At 37.3% G+C, this 19,098-nt stretch overlaps 5 protein-coding genes across 5 annotated transcripts; all 5 read right to left on the bottom strand.

Annotated features, from left to right (window-relative positions):
• Positions 1 to 2,639: 2,639 nt before the first annotated feature.
• LOC139507010 (uncharacterized) lies at positions 2,640 to 3,302 on the bottom strand. Its single transcript, XM_071295600.1, has one exon. The coding sequence runs from the start codon at positions 3,300 to 3,302 to the stop codon at positions 2,640 to 2,642; it is 663 nt and encodes a 220-aa protein (XP_071151701.1).
• An 11-nt stretch (positions 3,303 to 3,313) lies between these two features.
• Positions 3,314 to 4,552, bottom strand: LOC139507009 (uncharacterized). Its single transcript, XM_071295599.1, has one exon. The coding sequence runs from the start codon at positions 4,550 to 4,552 to the stop codon at positions 3,314 to 3,316; it is 1,239 nt and encodes a 412-aa protein (XP_071151700.1).
• A 52-nt stretch (positions 4,553 to 4,604) lies between these two features.
• LOC139507008 (uncharacterized) lies at positions 4,605 to 7,166 on the bottom strand. The gene has a single exon (XM_071295598.1). It carries the CDS (start codon positions 7,164 to 7,166, stop codon positions 4,605 to 4,607), a length of 2,562 nt encoding a protein of 853 aa, XP_071151699.1.
• A 1,241-nt stretch (positions 7,167 to 8,407) lies between these two features.
• On the bottom strand, positions 8,408 to 10,027 carry LOC139507007 (uncharacterized). Its single transcript, XM_071295596.1, has one exon. The coding sequence runs from the start codon at positions 10,025 to 10,027 to the stop codon at positions 8,408 to 8,410; it is 1,620 nt and encodes a 539-aa protein (XP_071151697.1).
• A 4,119-nt stretch (positions 10,028 to 14,146) lies between these two features.
• Positions 14,147 to 17,530, bottom strand: LOC139507011 (uncharacterized). The gene has a single exon (XM_071295601.1). The coding sequence runs from the start codon at positions 15,857 to 15,859 to the stop codon at positions 14,555 to 14,557; it is 1,305 nt and encodes a 434-aa protein (XP_071151702.1). The 5' UTR covers positions 15,860 to 17,530; the 3' UTR covers positions 14,147 to 14,554.
• Positions 17,531 to 19,098: the final 1,568 nt, after the last annotated feature.

Raw genomic sequence — 19,098 nt, 5'->3', positions numbered from 1 at the left:
GAAAATCTGCGAGTAATCTTAAATCGGTACTAAGATGTGTGCAAAGTGTCCCTTTTTTTTTTTTTATCTCTCCTGGCCCTAAAGAGCCAAGTGAGCTTATCTTATCACTTGGCTTCCGTCGTCCGTTTACTATTACAAAAATCTTTTCCTCTGAAAAAATTGGGCCAAATGAAACCAAACTTGGTCTAAATCATCGTTATAGTATTTAGTTTAAATGTATCTGAAGACCCCACCTATCAACCAAAATGAACGCCATGGATAAAATTAGAACATAGGGGGAAATGCAGTTTTTGGCTTATACATTTAGCTTTGAAACTAAAGCATTTAGAGCAAATCTGACATGGGGAAAAATGTTCACCAGGTCAAGATCTATCTGCTAGAAAAAAACTTCCGACGCATCAGACAATCTGTTGATGGGTAGATGCTTGGGAATTGGTAATTTTAAAGAAATTTTGCTGTTTTTATACATTATCATAATAGATAGAGATAAACTGTAAACAGCACAGTTGTTCAGAAAAGTAAGATCTACATATAAGTCAATTCGACATGACCAAAATGGTCATTAAGGTATCTAGTTAGAACTAACATGGCTGACAGATAAAAATAGAACATCAGGGTAAAATGAAAGTTTTGTCTATTATTTTTTGAATATTTATAAACAGAGAAAATCTGAAAGGAACAAATATGTTCAGAATAATGAGCCATGCCAATTGTCAATATATGTCAAAACTGTAAGACAAAATCTTATAGGATTTATGGCTCATAAATGACACATTTTTTCTTCTTCATTTTTGCCTATTATCATGAAAACTATCATACTTTAGAGAGAACCATTTTTTTCTGGTATGCCTCATATGATTTAGATTATAATAGAAAAATAAACACTTTAAATCACAAAAATGATCAGCAAGACTGTTTGCTGTACATATGTACGTGAGAATAGTACTGCGTCATTAGTTTGCTGTACATATGTACGTAAGATTAGTACTGCGTCATAATTTTGCTGTACATATGTACGTGAGAATAGTACTGCGCTATTAGTTTGCTGTACATATGTACGTGAGAATAGTACTGCGTCATTAGTTTGCTGTACATACGATACATATGTACGTGAGAATATTACTGCGTCATTAGTTTGCTGTACATATGTACGTGAGAATAGTACTGCGTCATTAGTTTGCTGTACATATGTACGTGAGAATAGTACTGCGTCATTAGTTTGCTGTACATATGTATGTAAGAATAGTACTGTATGGAACGCCGACACTGTCTTATTATGATATTTCTCATTATATGATGTTCATTTGCCATTATATGATGTCATTTTACCCTTATATGATGTGCACTTGGCCTTATATGATGTAAACTTGTCACTATGTGATGTGAACTAGTCCTTATATGATATTTCTCATTATATGATGTTCATTTGCCATTATATGATGTCATTTTACCCTTATATGATGTGCACTTGGCCTTATATGATGTAAACTTGTCATTATGTGATGTGAACTAGTCCTTATATGATGTACACTTGTCATTATATGATGTGAACTTGTCCTTATATGCTGTCCAAACACATTTATATGAGGAGCAAACATCTTTATATGATGTCCACAATTCATTATATGATATGCTTTCTCCATTATGGTATGTGATTGAGTCCTTATAGTATGTGATGCTTTCCTTATACGATGTAGATACGGCATTATGTGATGTGCAATCACCTTTATACGATATGCAATCACCTTTATATGATGACAATTTGACATTATCCGATGTGCAAATTATATTATATGATGTGCAAATTATCTTATATGATGTGCAAATGGTCTTATATGATGTGCAAATTATCTTATCTTCTTCTTCTGTGGGCTTTTTAAGGACGGCTTTCCTACTGGAAATTGCGCCCTATATGTTCCTAATCTTTTTTTTTTCAAAAAAAAAAAAGAATTTACTTAATGTTTTTTTTTTATGACTTTTGTTGTGAGTTTGACAAGAACCTAGTGTGTCGCTCATTTGTTGTTTTTAATCAGGTGTTACTTATTTGCTTATGAAATATACGACTTAAGTTTTGATCAGTTGCCCGAGCCAGTGGTCCCGTGAGAATCGTGTATACGCACTATCCCACGGAGGTACTAACCATGGTAGTGTAGGTTAATTGCAAACTGGAACCAGACATTGACCTGTTCTCTGTCTGGTGATGTAGATTATTGCGTTGCGTTGTGTATTTGATCGTAAGTTAACTAAGTCTAAGGCGATAAAGATATAACTACGTCTGCCATTATACGTTTCTATTCAATACAACATAAAGTATAACAATTACGCGACGTCACAAAGATTCGGCCGTACCGCAAAAAGGTACGTTGATATTAGCGCAATTCTTGACATTCTGGGGCCGCAGAAAATGATATTTAACTTAAATTTGAAATACAATATGAAAAATTCGTAAATTGTGACATAAAATGAAATAAAATCATAGTTAAAGTCTCTCAATAGTTTTTTAACTGTTCACGTCTGAATAATTTAACTTTTTCACAAGTCTATATAATAACCGTAGTTAATTGAACAGTCTATACATCCACTAATTTCTCCAGGGCAGACAGTTCTCCAGGGCAGAAAGTTCTCCAGGGCAGAAAAGTTCATTCACTGTCATCATGTGTACTGCGTATTTCCAACGGATAGAGCTTCACAATCGGACGGTTGGTAATTCCTGTGTCGGTCTTGATAACAGCTGATCGAATGAGTCCATCCTTTCCACGAACTAAATCTTGTACAACTGCTAATTTCCACATTATTCGATTTGTGTCATTGTGTACTTGTACAATGTCACCTATTTGTATTGTTTGTTCGTTTCTTCCAGATGTACGGTGAAATTCACGGAGTGACGTCAGATATTCGTGTTTCCATCTTGAGCGAAAATGGTTGATTAGTTCATTATTTCTCTGTAAATTTTTATTGAGTTTCACGTGCAAATCTTCGGAAGTAGCACTGTCAATATTCTGTTCCGATTGGTTGTCAAGTCGACGACCATATAAAAGGTGCGCTGGCGTCAGCGGTTCGGGATCTTTAATATCAGTAGAAAAGTGAGTTATCGGACGATTGTTTAGAGTTCCCTCGATTTCGATTACAATTGTATTCAACATTTCCGTAGTGACACATGACTTTCCTAGTATTGCTTTAATTGACTTTTTCGTGAGTCCAATTAGGCGTTCCCAAAAGCCTCCAAACCACGGTGCTTTTTTCTGTGAAGATGAATTCAAGCTTTCAATTTCATCCTTAAAAGTTTCCTGTTGTACTGTCATTATTAGAACTTTTAATGCTTTACATCGCTCCTCAACACTGATAAATCCGATTGACCGTTTATCTTTTGAATTCCGTATATTCTGACGTATGCTGTTACTCTAATTGCTTTTTCTAAAGAGCTGTATCGTTGTATATCTATACATGAAATTGTCTGTGTTAAAGCATTTGTACTTTTATCGTCTGTTTTTTCATCGCTAACAGTTATCATCGTGCTGCATTCTTCAATTTTCCTCGTCCATGTCGGCCAATTCTCACGATTTAAAATCCATTGTGGACCGTTCATCCATAAGCTGTTGTTATAAAGTTGTTTAGCGTAAATTCCGCGAGTTAGGTAATCAGCTGGATTGTCATCTGTTGGACAATAATTCCATTCAGCATTCTCTGTTAATTTTCTTATTTCTTTAAGTCGATTTGCTACGAACGGTTTTAAGTTTTTTGACGATTTAATCCAACTCAAAACAATTTGACTATCGCTCCACATATACACATGTTCTGTTGTTATGACTTTAAGAAGATGCTTTGCTAATCTGGCGCCGATAAGCGCGCCCATAAGTTCTAAACGTGGTAATGAAATCGGTTTCACGGGTACTACTCTGTTTTTAGCCATGACGATGAACGATGAATTTGATGTAACTAAGTAAGCACAAGCTCCGTATGCTAACTGACTGGCGTCTGTGGAAATATGTAGCGACGTTTTCTCGTTAATTACTCCTTCCGTTAACATTCGTGGAAATACTATTTTGGTAGCCTCCTCGATATCTAAAGCTATTACCTGCCATTTACTTCTCAGTTCGTCGGACAAACATTCATCCCAATCCAACTTTGCCTTCCATAAAGTCTGCATAAACAGCTTAGCTTTCACCGTAATTGGCGTGATTAATCCTAGGGGGTCGAAAATTCTAGACGATGTGCGCAAAACCTCACGCTTTGTTATCATTTTGTCTTTTTCCATAAATTCAATCTGTTGAAATTTCAAATCGTCGGATTCCCTATCCCATCTCATGCCTAAAATTTTGACTATGTCGTCATTGTCGCCGATCTGGTCTCGTCCTGCAACGTTCTGTAATTCCGTACTATTAGAATTCCAAGACCGTAAGTTGAATCCTGCCTCTGACAATAATTTTCTTGACTCCGTGTAGAATTTCAAAAGTGACTGTTTATCTGTAAAACTGGTCAGAACGTTATCCACGTATACATTTCTCTGTAATTCTGTTGATGTAGTTGACGGATTGTCTCTAAAATGTTTCATTAGCGTGGCGCTTAACATGAATGGCGAACAGGTGGCGCCGAAAAGTACAACTTTAAACCGGTAAGTAATTAAACGGCTTTCTGTGTCCATGGGATTCTCTAACCAATAAAATCTTGTGACCATCTCTGTCATCCACATCTAATTTAATATGCAAAAATGCTTTTTCAATATCCGCTGTAACTGCATATTTATACATTCTAAAGCGTACTAATATCTCCGTCAAATCAGTCATTATTGGTGGATATGTTGCTAGGCAATCGTTAAGACAAGGACTACTGTCGTTCGCTCTACAGCTACAGTTATATACTATGCGTATCGGGGTGGTGACTGAATCCTTTTTTACGGGATGATGCGGAATGTAATGAACCTTGTTTGTGCATGTACTTTCATCACATACCTTTTCAATGAATCCTCTTTGTTCTTGGTCTGTAATTATCTCACCATACTTTCGGAACATCTCGGGATCCTTCTTAAGGCGACGAATAACGCTTTCCGTTCTGCGTTTTGCGATGTCTTCATTTGTCGGTAGTTCTGGCGCATTCTCTCTCCATGGTAATTTCGTAACATACTTATTATTTTTCTTCGTAATGGAGGTTTGTAAGTAATTTTCAATTGATTCAGCTAGGTCTGGATCATTTTGTTCTTTAGCGTCAATTCCCAACGATTCAAGCTGCCAAAATTTTTCAAGATCGCACTCTTCTTGTTTGTGACATACTAGTATATTCATCATTGAGAAAGATGCATTACTGTTTCGCGTAGGGACAGGACCGGAAAGTAAATATCCAATTTTCGAGCTAACTGCGGTTGGACCGTTTCCGCGCACTATTTTGTCTTGAACTATGTCCCAGTAGAAATCACCTCCAATTAATAAGGATATTTCAAATTGCTCTCCATCCATGACTGGGTGTGCTAATTGTAGACCACGTAAATATGAAAACTTCTGCGTGATTCCTATGTTGTGAGTTTGAAGTGGTGAAGCAATGGTTGGTACAATTAAAACTTTAATAGGGATTAATTCTCCTTCGGTAGACTTAAGATTAATTGTTGTTTTGTCAAGATTTCTCACCTTTTTTGTAGTACTTCCAAATGTAGCTATACTTAATGTTTCAGAACCTTCTTTTTTAATGTCCAATTTAGCTGCTAGTTCTTCTGTTATAAATGAGCGCTGAGCTCCCTCGTCAAAGAGTATTCTTGCATCTATACATGTATTTTTGTGAACGACTGGACTGAATGCGGTTTTCAGTAAAACAGTGGACCTTTCTTCGCTAGCGGTATACAACATAGAAGTTTCTGTGTCTACTTTACTTTGTGATTGTTCAGTTTCAATATGATGTTTATTTGAGTACGAGTTCTGTTTACATAATGAAGAGTGATGCTTCCGGTGGCAACACTTACACGTATTCTTGGATTTGCAATCGGCTATTTTATGCTTACCTAAACAATTAAAGCATAACCTCTTTTCTTTTATAATGGCTACTCTTTTATCGTGATCTATGACATCTTTACATTCGTTAGGCCAGTGGTTTCCGTCACAATATGTGCATTGTTTCTTCCGATTCGAGTTGAATGATTTGTCTGTTGTGTTTATCGGACGGGTTTTATCTGTAGTTACTCGTTTAACGCCTGTTATGAAATTTGCGCTAGGTGTTGCGGTTGAATACGTCTGGGTATAATCTCCGTATCCGGACTCTTGAATAGAAATCTCTTTACCTATCGCGTTTCTAAGCGATTGAATATTCCAACTGTCGCTCCCGTTTTCTCGTGTTATATTTTTTCGTACTTCATGCGGTATCTTCCCGAGAATTACTGGTATCAATAACGATCCGTACATTTCCTGACATTGTCCGAGAGACTCTAGACCCCGTATGTAGGCTTCCGATTTGTCATGAAATGTTCTCAAACTTTCTAATGTATCATGTGGTGCGGGTATATCAAGTAGTGCTCTCATATATGCATTAATGATTTTATGTGGTTGCCCATAGCGGTTTCTCAATAATTCAATTGCTTTGTGGTAGTTTGGATTTGTCATGGTCAATCCTGAAATTACGTTTGCAGCTTCAAATTGAAGCAATGAGTTCAAGTACGAAAATTTCTGAATGTCAGTTAATGTGTGATTGTGATGAATCGTGGTCTCGTATGAATCCCAGAAATATTGCCATTGTAAAATGTCTCCATTAAAATTGGGAAGAGATAGCTTTGGTAGGCGATGGTTATTACTTGAGGTCGAACTTGACTGAGATAATTGCTGACTTGTGTGAGTAAATGGGTTTGTGTACGGAACAAACTCTGGTGCGCTTGAATCTAGTATCGAAGATGCTGCTTTTGGTACGGGTTTTAAGAACTTTTTAAATTTTCGAATTTTACCCTCTAAATCTAAATAATACTCATCTGTTTCAAGAATTTCATTTGTTATATCTTCTGATTCGACTGCATTTAATATCTGTTCGTCTATAGAGGCTAACGTCTTCTTTTTCTTCTCAATTGCTTCGAGCAATGTTGATACTTCCTCCGTGTCTATTTCTGAATCTCCGATGGCTTCCTCCAGTTTTTTAAAAACTTTTGTTACTGCTGCTTTGTTCCCCGCTCTCAAGGATTTTAGTCGGCTGATGTCCATTCTCTCCGTTTGAAGTCACGGCACCAATGTAGATTATTGCGTTGCGTTGTGTATTTGATCGTAAGTTAACTAAGTCTAAGGCGATAAAGATATAACTACGTCTGCCATTATACGTTTCTATTCAATACAACATAAAGTATAACAATTACGCGACGTCACAAAGATTCGGCCGTACCGCAAAAAGGTACGTTGATATTAGCGCAATTCTTGACAGGTGATCAGTCAGGCAGAGGACATGCCACTGTCTAGATCCCGAAATGCAAAAAACTGTTTCATGATATACCCCCCCCCCCCCCCCCCCAAAAAGCCAAATTGTATATATATGTATATATATATATAAAGAAAAATAAATTAACTTATTTCTATAATAAAATACGGGACTTTATACTTTTATATTAATTTACTAGGATGCTCAAGGATTCCAGTTTGAATTGTACTTGCTTGTTTTTCCCGTAAGTACATTCGATGTACTTGTGCTGACGCCATTGTTAAACAAGCTACATACACGACAATCTGGTTAAATATTTAACATAATTTCATACCCTGTATATCACGACTACCATGTCAGGGGGTGACCACTGGTTGGCACCGCTAATCTACTTGTCTATATGTTGTGTCGATGACTTAACATGAATTAATACTTGAATATTAAAAAAAAAAGTGTAATAAATTTAGCAGCTTAAATATGAAAATGAATGTATTGAAAATTAATTCTGTAGCTACGTAAGTAGTGAATTCTTAATCGAGGTCGAGTTGAAAAATTAAAGATATCGCTCTCTTATTGAGTACTGTTCCTTATCTTAGGCAAAGAGTTTCTTTTGTGTATTTCTTTCTATATAGTGAAGGTAGCTATCCTGGTGTTTTGATGTAGGTGAATATAGCATGATATGTCTTTAACTATTAAAAGTATTCATTAACAAATTTAACAATTTTTTTTTTTCCTGGGGCAGAAAATGAATTCTCCCTAATATAGGTAGACCCCTATTTTTTATATGAATTATATGTAAAACGTAAAACAAAATACAGCATTTGAATTTAGTTCAGATAAAAACTGATAAAATCTAAAAAAAAAAATTGCTACGTATTGTTGACATAATGTAGTCTTTTCGTACTCAGCACATATTCATAAATGGGAGCAAAATTATAACCTTTTGGTAAATTTTTAAGTGAAAAATCAGTAACATTTAACTTTTTTAGTTTTTCAAATAAAATTTTTCTTTCTAAATTGAATAATTTACAATTTAACAATGCTCTACACTTTCGATCTGGTTGCAGTTTATACATAGATTTGAGGTAACTACTCCAATTTTATTCAGGTGCTTATTTAGTCCAATGTATCCTGTTCTTAATTTGAAGAGTAATATTTCTTTCTCTCTTGTTAAATTTGGAATATTAATTTGAAAATTTATTTTATCAATAATTTTAAATAATGACCTATCTTTGTTTGTTTCCCAATCTTTTTGCCATGAATTTTTCAGAAAATTTTTACAGACAGTTTTAATGTCTTCTTTAAAGAGAGGTATAAAATCTATGCAGTTGTCTAAATTAAGTGCGTTTTTTGCTTGTAAATCTGCACTTTCGTTGCCCATTACTCCGACATGACTTGGTATCCATTCAAATATAATTTCTGATCCACCCTTTTTAAGTGAAGTCACAATTAAATGAATATCGTATAAAATTTGATTCTTTACTTTAAAAATAGGAGCTCTGATGGCTTGAAGAGCTGACAAAGAATCTACAAAAATTACGGTTTTAATAGGTTTAAAATCTTCTAGCCATAAAAGACTTACAAATATTGCCATTAATTCTGACATAAATATAGAAATATAGTTTGGTAGCTTAAAACCTTTTTTTATTTTAAGTTCTGGAACAACATATGCACAACTTGTATTACCATGTGGGTCTTTAGATCCATCTGTAAATATTTGCAAATGTTTTGAATATTCTGAGTCGATTAATATTTCGGCCTCACTTTTAATTAAATGTGGCAGATCCTTTTTACTTATTTTATCCTGAAGTTGTGTTTTAACTAATGATTTTTCGATATGCCATGGTGGACATGGACATTCTGAATATCTATAAATATATTCAGTAGAAAATTTGTTTTGAGCTAGAAAATCTCTTGCTGTTATTGAAAAGGGTTTTCGTTTAACGTTTTTGGAGTAATAATCAAAAATGAAAGTGTCATTTACCGCGGCTTTAGCCGGGTGTGAGTTATCAAAACTAGTCATATTTAAAAAAGCTTTTGCTATTAGACTTTGTCTTCTTATTTCTAAAGGTGGATCTCCCATTTCAACTTGCAAAGCTTTCAAGGAAGCTGATCTCATTGAACCAGTACATATACGTAATGCCTGATTTTGAATTTTATCTAGACATTTTTTAGTACTAAAAGAAGCTGAATTATAAATTTCACATCCATAATCAAGTTTTGATCTAATCAAGGAAATATAAATAGTTCTAAGGGTATTGCTGGTTGCGCCCCATCTTGTTCCTGTAAGAACTCTCATACAGTTAATAACTTTTAGACACTTTGTTTGTAAACTTTGGATATGTTTTTGCCAAGTTAAATTTCTGTCAAAAATTAATCCTAAAAATTTAATTTCTTTAACTATTTCTAATGTGTGATTACCAAGTTTTAAAGATATATTTATATTGTTTCTTCTTGTAAATATCATAGCAACAGTTTTACTTGGAGAAATTTTAAAGCCCCATGTAGAGCACCATTTACAAATATTATCCAAGTCTGGTTGGATTTTCTTCTGTAAGAACTTAATACACGAACCTGATTTCCATATAGCACCGTCATCTGCAAATTGTGAAATCTCACAGTCTTGTAAACATGTTGATAAATCATTAACCATAATATTAAATAAAGTGGGACTTATACAACTCCCTTGTGGGGTACCATTTTCAACAAAATAAGTTTCTGAAAAAAGTATTATTTATTTTAACTTGTAGTGTTCGTGATGTTAAATAATTATTGACATAAGCTAGCAAATTTCCTTTAATACCAAAATTAACCATTTTCTATAATAATCCGTGTTTACATATCATATCAAAAGCCTTTTGAAAATCTATGCAAATTATCTTATATCATGTACTATGGAAAGCCAACGGGGTCAAAATTCTTAATTCGTGACTTGTCAATTTGTAACTTGTAACTGTGTGATTTTTCATGTATATTGATGTTTTGTAACTTGTCGATTCGTTAAATGTCGATTTCTAAATGGTCTATTTGTATATTGATGATCGTATCATGTCGATTCGTAAATTGTCAATTTGTATATTGATGTTTTGTAACTTGCCGATTTGTAAATTGTCAATGTGTATATTGATGATTTGTAAGTTGTCGATTCGTTTAATTTATGTCAATGTGTGAAATGTTATCGTTGTATTATGCTAACGATCATTATGACGACAGATGGCGCTCGGTATAGAGCTCTTCTTATGTGTATAAGCCTCCTGTAAGTATGTGCACCGCCATATGGAATATATACCAAAGTAATTTAAATCAATTCTGTACACCACATACATATAAAAGAAAACAAATAGATAAATGCAGTTGTTTGTTTACATGGCATGTATACCAGGGACTCAGCTATATATAGAGGTGACCCCAAATAAACACGTTTGTTTACGAATGTACTGGTCACCCAACTGGCCTTGGATGGGGTTTGTCACTTTCTGTATTATAAAGGTATATATAGATGTGTCGCTGGAACGGGCTTCCTCGTCAACTTCGCAAACATATTACTGTCACTTCGCAGAAATTTCTACTCAATATTTAACCGGATCAAAATAAGACTAAATACATGAAATATAAGACGGGGCTTGAAAATTTATACTAATATTGTCATGGGCCGCAAATTTTTGACTAAATGTATAATGGGAGAAAGGTTTGACACCCTTTATTCCTTAATATTATAATCTCAATATGAAAATTTCAGAAAAGAATGTAACAAGAAGTAAATGAAAGAACAATCTTTATATATTTTGCTCCTGCATGAGTAATGAAGATAACACTGAATGTTTTATCATATCATATTTGTACTTTACAAAACAAACTGAAGTGAAAAATTATTTTAAAGGAGTCACTTATTTAATGTATACTATATATCAAAACTGTATTGAATATACACTATTTTGTAATAAAATCTAAAGGAATCAGAAAACTAATCGAGGACCTAAAATGGACTACCAATATTTACAACGTAGCAAAGAAGGCAAATTAACACTAGGATTCCTGATAAGAAATTTGAGATATTGTTTATCGGATTGCAAGAAAACCGCATATACTTCAATGGTCAAGTCAATAATGGGATATCATATGGTCAATAGTATGGGACTAGTACACATCTACAAACACCAATAAGCTTGAAAGAATACAGCGACCACCCCTGCGATATTCATAACAGGAGACAAATCCAGAGAAGTTGGTTACGTCTCTAACACGCGCTCACCATGCAAACTGAAACTACAAGACAAACAGACAAGACGCTCAAGCTAGAAGCTAATATTTCTGTACGAGGTGGTCCAGGGGCTGGTTTCTCAGTGCTATAGAACAAGACAATTAAAAAAAAAGCTCGTTCAAAAAGAACACTGAATTGCTGCCAAGGGCCCGATTTAACAATTATCATAAAATTGAGAATGGAAATGGGAAATGTGTCAAGGAGACAACAACCCGACCATAGAGCAGACAACAGCTGAAGGCCACCAATATGGGTCTTCAATGCAGCGAGAAACTCCCGCAACCGGAGGAGTTCTTCAACTGGCCCCATAAAAAATATGTATACTAGTTCAGTGATAAAGGACGTCATACTAAACTCCGAATTATACACAAGAAACTAGAATTAGAAATCATACAAGACTTACAAAGGCCAGTGGCTCCTGACTTGGGACAGGCGCAAAAATGCGGCGGGGTTAAAACATTTTTTTTTTTTTTTTTTTTTTTTTTTATCTCTACCCCCGTTTAATACGTCCACTTTTAAACATAGTGACGCCCTATCCCTTTGACTTGTCAAAGAAAAGATCTCGCCATTTGCATGACAGAGGCAATTATCTCCAATATGGTTACACTAATTTTATTTCCCAATGAAAATATTTGCACATGATTTGGGGTTTGGCCCAGAGGTATGTATTAGGTATTGAGTAGATGGTAGCCAGGGATCCTGGCCATCGTTTCACAAAGAATCGTACGACAATCTTAGATCGTACGTCGGTCGTAAGTCAAATCGTAAGTTTTTGACCGTTTCATAAACAATCGTAAGTAGAATTTTATCGCAAATTTGATCGTAAACTTACGAGTATTAACAGGCAGTCGTAAGTCAAATCGTAGTGATTTGACCTGTCGACAATTTGTAAAAATCAACAACATTACATTATCTTAAAGAAACATAAGTGTCATTGGATCATTAGAATACATGTATTTATGTTATATTGTCCCAATCATAAGTAACTGAAAATTTAAATTCCTGAAATAATCGTATTTTCCAGTACATTTGACTTTTTTTCCTTTAACTTAACTTCCAATAGTCCAAATATTTGACCATAAAAACATAGAAGTGAGTACGCTAGCACAGCACTATATATATACACGGAGCCCGGATAGGGAGAGGGATCGGTACGTCGTGTCACGGTGCTTGTACTAACTGTGTACTAAATACTCAGTGTTGTGATCCCGAGTATATCTCAAGATCGATATATACCTTAGATGGTCGTTCCTGCAGTCAGGAACGGCCGATTGCTCTTCTGGTGATATTAGACGTCTGCATATAGCCATTAGTTTCAACCGGAAGAGGATGGTTTCTGGGTAGTTCTTCGGACATCTCTTGATGGTCTGTCTGATGACCTAAAACTAACCCCCCGGATACTACACTCCCCCCAGTTTTATTAATAAGGCCCCCTCTACTGAGGGGGGCCCTGTGATTGTCGCCCAAAATCAATAAAATACGGAAATAATACCAAATTTAGAGAAAATATGCATCCATTTAAAAAAGTATATACCCTATCCCCCTAACAATTTTTTAAAAAGTGTAAAAACCTATCCCCCCAAAACGGACCCTTTGTATCCATGGGTCTACTGATTAACTAAAAGATACTACAATGGGTTCCCAACAAATTGGGAAGCCAGACAACTGTGAATTGTTCTTGTCTGGATCGTATGCCAACTCTTCCCCGTCTTTATACAAACTAGAACCGGTCCATTTAGTGGTTGCATGTCCAGTATATAGTTGGACCCAGGAGGTTGTACTGATCCATTCTCTGTCGTGAAGAGCCTGTTCTCATTTTTCCTCACTTGCACTGTATTTATACCTTTGTTTAGATAAGGAATTCCAGGGTCCCACTGTCTTCTGTTGGGACCCGATCTAACTGTGCTCACACACAAGACTGACGTTCCACTGTCTACTGGTGGCGGCTGCTGCTGATTGAAATTCCTAGTGCCAACATTATCTGTTTTGAAAAGTAGCCCCAATCCCAAATCGGGGCTTTCTGGATTAATGTATACATATTCCTGGTTGACAGGAGATTTGAAAGTTATAACTTTTTTATTGTTGAGCACACTGTTGCTTTCTGTTGCTGCTTTTCTGTCAGTTTCTTCCGTTGAGGAAGGGTCCTCGAAAGTGAGTGATGTATGACTGTTTTCAGTATTGTCAGTCAATCCTTCGTCAACAACAGGAGTAGGAAACACTGTGACTATTTTCTCATCACTGGCCCCTTCTACCAAAGTGGTATGTGCCTCACTGTCTGAGGTGGAGTCCCAACTTTCTTGGGCCTCCTCATCACTTGCCAAAGTTGTCTCTGTTGTGGCAGCAACCTTTTGAATGCTACTGTGATTCTCAACTGCCAAAATAGCTCCTATGGGTTTCCTCATAATATTGGCTACTGAACCCTCCTTGTCGCCTGTGAGCAATGCTGCAGTAACTAAGTTGCCTTGGGGCACCTCACATTTCTCTACTAACGGTATGGCTGGGGTATCCACCATCAAGGAATACCCCTGGTTGGTCCTTATTTTCCAACAACCACTGTCAGAGTCCTTTATAAAGTGAACCTCCTGTCCACATCAACCTTGATCAGTTTATGAATATCAGGTAAGGAGTACCCGTCAAAGCCTGGGTCCCTTTTAAGGATTTCCTCAACCAACAAATACCCACCTGGGAGAAGGCTGTGGTCCAACTCCGGTGCACCATGTCCCAATATGTTCCAGAGACATTTTAACACCTCTTTGTCAGAATTGGAGCATTGCTCTGACTTACTCTCAGCTCTAACCTTAACCATGACTCTGGGTTCTCTGTTCCCCTCTCTGTCCCTGGCACCTACCTCTGGGCCAACTATAGCTACCTCCGCTACTCTGCCTTGGGGTACAGACTCAACTACTGAGAGGCCTAACTTCATTTGCGGGGACTCACTCCGGCCTCCTGAGTAGTCCCGTTTAAGTTTAATGGATTTGTTGCTGTTCTGCTTGACTGAATTATGGAGGTAACAGTTCTATCCCTCTCCTGTAAATCCAGACAGTCCTTCTTAACATGTCCAGGCTTAAGACAATGGTAGCACACTCCCTCCCATGGAGGGTCTCTATCAGTGGAGGGACACCCTGAGACGGATTTACCTCCATTTGGGCATTCCATTTTGGAATGGCCCCTTCCCCCACAGTGGTGGCAACTTTCTGTCCCTGTCTGTCTGCCAGGTAGGCAGCTTCCTGCAATAGGGCTTGTGAGGAGTTGCTTGAATTGGTCCATCATGTCGTCTAATTTTTCATGGACTTGACACTTTTCTAACTCCATTTTCCATGTACTGACTGGGGCCCTCTCAAGGGCCATGGTATCCCTTACATGGGGCCCCTGATACTCACGGAAGGCCTCATGGTGGTCTCCATATTGCCCATCAGTTACCTGTCTAACCTCACGCCTATTTGGCTTACCATATATTGCCTGTGTGTTATGTTGGAAAAGCCGTATTTTATCTATGGCCTCCTCAATACTTTGGGGCTGAAGGTTAGAGATTTGCACTCCCAACTGTTTGTTTTCAATGCCCTGGCACAGTCGCATTACGGCTTGCTCGTACATGTAATCGTCAGGGAGGTTTCTAAATGCCCTGGTGGACAAGGACAACACCCGATCAGCCCAGTCCTCGAGAGACTCCTCAGGGGCTTGCCGGGCATTGTTAAACTGGACCTGGACAGTCTCAGGGGGCGCCTTGAAACCAAACCGCTTGTGAAGCTTCTCCACAAGCTCCCTATAACTCACCTCCCTGTCTCTTTCTGTTATGAGGGCATAATATTCACTGGCTTTTCCCTCAAGACACCAGCAAAGTTGGTCCTTGCATTCCTGGGGACCCCATTCACAAACTTCCGCATACCTTGCAAATTTTGTGAAAAAGGCCTGCCAGTTGCCCGTCCCGTCATACTTAATATTTTTTGGGGCATTGGTAACTTTAGAGATGCCACCTAAAGTTCCTCGTGCCCCACCCCTGTTGTCATGTCCCCTTGTGTTTTCTATAGGCCTATCCTCATTATTTGGTACTGGGTAGGCCTGTTGTCCATAGCCCACCCCTGCGGTGACCCTTTGTGGGAGCACAGCTGTATACCCTTGATTATACTGGTTCTTGGGTTGCCAATCCCCATTGTCATAAGATGGGGTCTGCCTTGTGTCCGCACCCCTATTGTCTTGCCCCTTGCCATACTTACTGCAGGCCATCTCGTACTGTCCCCCACCAGTGTAAGCTGACCTGCATAGTTGCTTGCGTGACCAATGGGGTGTGAAGGTGTGCCCCAATAGTTCGGGGTAAGTTTGTCCCACGCACTGTCTTTACCTGGCCAAAACGGCTTGTTCCCAATACTACCCCTGTACATGTGGTGAGAGGGACTACCTTGGTTTGAGTCACCAATATCATGGTGACTCCACTCTTTTTTCTGTAAGTGTTCCCTGTAGCCCCCATCCCAATTCCCTGTGGGTTCAGGTCTAGCATTAGCATCCCCGGGGTTTGAACTATATTCAAGGAAGCAGAGTCCATCTGGCTGGGCCCTTCCAAGGGCCCCGGACTTTGCCCCTGGTGCCATGCTTCTTGCCTAAATGCAGCTTGGCCTTGTACTTGGGATGGTGTGCCCTGTGGGGCAATGTGTCCCATGTCTAACATCTCACCATGCCTGCCTTGGGCCTGAGGTGGTGGCCAAATATTTTGGCCACCTCCATTTGGGCTGAAGTCCAGCCTGGATAAGAGCCCCCTTGTTACTCGTAGGTGGGAGATAGTGGACAAGTCTGACTCGGTCACAAAGCCCTTGCTCTCCCTAATGTCCATTATTTGCTCCCCAGTTTTTATGCCTATACCTGGGAGCTGGAGTAACTCTTGAAAGCTACAAGTGTTTAGGTTTACAACCGACATTTGTAACTGTAAATCACTGAACAACAATTTATAACAAAGTTTATTTATTTAAAGAATAAACAACAACAAACAACACACTCAATACCACAATTTATTTATTTAATAACAGAAATACTACTGCTTCGGGTAACCCGTCCTTCTGGTCTGCGGTTAACAAAAGTAAACAAAACAATAACAATAACAATACGACTGGTAATCCGTCCTTCTGGTCTGCGGTTATCAGAAGTAAACAAAACAATAACTATAACAATACGACTGGTAACCCGTCCTTCTGGTCTGCGGTTATCAGAAGTAAACAAAACAATAACTTGTCGACTGGTAACCCGTCCTTCTGGTCTGCAGTTACCGGTGACTGGTACCCAGCTGTCCCTTCAGGGTCAGCAAGGTAACCTGACGTCTACTTGCACAATCCTTTCTCCTAAAACAACCGTGAAGTATTCCTCCAAAATACTCCACGAGTGCCTGAAATGACTTATTCCCGCGCTGGAATAAACCAAATCACCTTTCCCCTCCCGTCTTACTATTTTTTGCCGTACACTACCTGCACGGCAAAAACATAAAAAATACTCAATAATACGCAAAAATCAGGTGTTCTACCGCGCTGCAAAACCCCTGAAATGTTATGTAATATTCTCTACCAGAGTATTACACAACAAAAAACGATCGGCAAAGGTTTCCCCCGAATCCTTTTCCGCTGGAAACACTGTCGAAGCGAACGTCGCCTCAAATCACAAAATGAGCCCTTAATTGCAATGCTCCACGCAAATAAGTGCTCGCAGCGCCAATGTTGTGATCCCGAGTATATCTCAAGATCGATATATACCTTAGATGGTCGTTCCTGCAGTCAGGAACGGCCGATTGCTCTTCTGGTGATATTAGACGTCTGCATATAGCCATTAGTTTCAACCGGAAGAGGATGGTTTCTGGGTAGTTCTTCGGACATCTCTTGATGGTCTGTCTGATGACCTAAAACTAACCCCCCGGATACTACACTAGCAAAAAAAGAAAATTATAAAAGCTTATTTGCTAGTTCTACAACATTTATCACTCATGTTTTACACGGACTTTATGAAGATAACAATAAATACATAGATATGTCAAGTCACTTAGATATTAAATTACAATCCTTGTTATGACCCCTCACCCCCCCCCCCCCTTTTCTCCCCCATCTATCAATGCATGTACTGCGGTTATACACTACAGCGGAGGACGATGTTCTTTATTGATAGACATTTTTGAATATATATTACGATTATTTTAAAACGAATAACAGTCCAAAAATTGAGAAAACAATCATTTATAAGTACATGAATGTATTGGTATCAATCCATAGTTTCAATGTAATTTACTAATTACACAGTTGCCATGCGCTCTATCAGGTTCGCGTTTTTTTAGGTATAAAATGTATGCTTCAACCCCGTACTCAATACCTGCTTGGATCTTTCTAATATATGTAGGTTTGAAAACTATCTTAATTCACTTTGCCATTATGGGATTGTTTATGTCTATAAATATACTTATCAAATTTCATTTTCAAATTAAGAATATTGTAAGAATCCTAAATTTTCCAATCCTAAATATGTTTAATTTATTCATTTTTAATTTTATTTTTTTTAGGTGACGAGATTCTTATTTTTAAGTATTCAAGTGGATGGAAGGAAACATTAGAATTTCTTTGATTTTTTCAAGTTCCCACCTTGATGAAAGAAAATAAATTCAACTATCTTTCAAATACAAACAAAAAATCCTTCACTCCATTTCAGCTTCAGATAAACATACTCTCCTCGAAGTCAAGATCTTGTTGAAAGTTAGAATTTGGGATCTTAAAGTCATAATAAACGAGTGAAAAATAATGTTATTCCAACTCTTGAACTAATGCATACAAACGTCATAAACTTACTAGTCTTCTGTGCACGATTTTATCATTTTTTCGCATAAATTTCGTATAATCGTCATTTTTTTTTCAATCGGTCAGTGTTGTTGTGAAAATATGGCAGGTAATTAAAGTTCGTGTTTTGAAGCCGAAGTTTAAATATAAACGATTGTCACCTGTTTGTCAACAATCAACAAAAAGCATGAATATTGAGCATGTATTTAACATGTACAATCAGATAATAGTTTATTTTAAGGACATTCATGCGTATTGCGATCACCGGATTTTTACGAGATGGGTCACACTGAGGTCACTTTGCATACGGAAAATATGTCGGGGAATTGCTTCCTGGAAGGAAGCAATGAAAATAAAGTAAACTTCTTTAAATATGAACAAATTAAAGAATTTTCTTAAGAAAAAAGTATATGTACATAATGAAAACTATCCATTCAGTTATAAAAAAAAAAGCATATGCATTATTTTTTTTAATTTGAGGTTTCTTAAGACTTTTTAAGAAATGAGCCCGAGCGAAATTATTTCTCTGTGTCAAAATATTACAATTTTTTATTGTATAGGCAGCGCACGGTAGGTTGTCTCTTGAGTATGCATCTCATCGTAAAAATAGTGTGTTCATTGTATACAGAATTGCTAAGATATTTTGAAAACATTTCATTGCCCCCC

The sequence above is a fragment of the Mytilus edulis genome, unplaced genomic scaffold, assembly GCF_963676685.1.
Source record: "Mytilus edulis unplaced genomic scaffold, xbMytEdul2.2 SCAFFOLD_1979, whole genome shotgun sequence".
Taxonomy (NCBI): domain Eukaryota; kingdom Metazoa; phylum Mollusca; class Bivalvia; order Mytilida; family Mytilidae; genus Mytilus; species Mytilus edulis.
This window is presented reverse-complemented; position numbering and strand designations above follow the sequence as displayed.

Coding starts and splice junctions, on each gene's coding strand:
- LOC139507010 (XM_071295600.1), bottom strand. CDS start 3,302: ATGACAGTACAACAGGAAACTTTTAAGGATGAAATTGAAAGCTTGAAT.
- LOC139507009 (XM_071295599.1), bottom strand. CDS start 4,552: ATGAAACATTTTAGAGACAATCCGTCAACTACATCAACAGAATTACAG.
- LOC139507008 (XM_071295598.1), bottom strand. CDS start 7,166: ATGGACATCAGCCGACTAAAATCCTTGAGAGCGGGGAACAAAGCAGCA.
- LOC139507007 (XM_071295596.1), bottom strand. CDS start 10,027: ATGGTTAATGATTTATCAACATGTTTACAAGACTGTGAGATTTCACAA.
- LOC139507011 (XM_071295601.1), bottom strand. CDS start 15,859: ATGGCCTGCAGTAAGTATGGCAAGGGGCAAGACAATAGGGGTGCGGAC.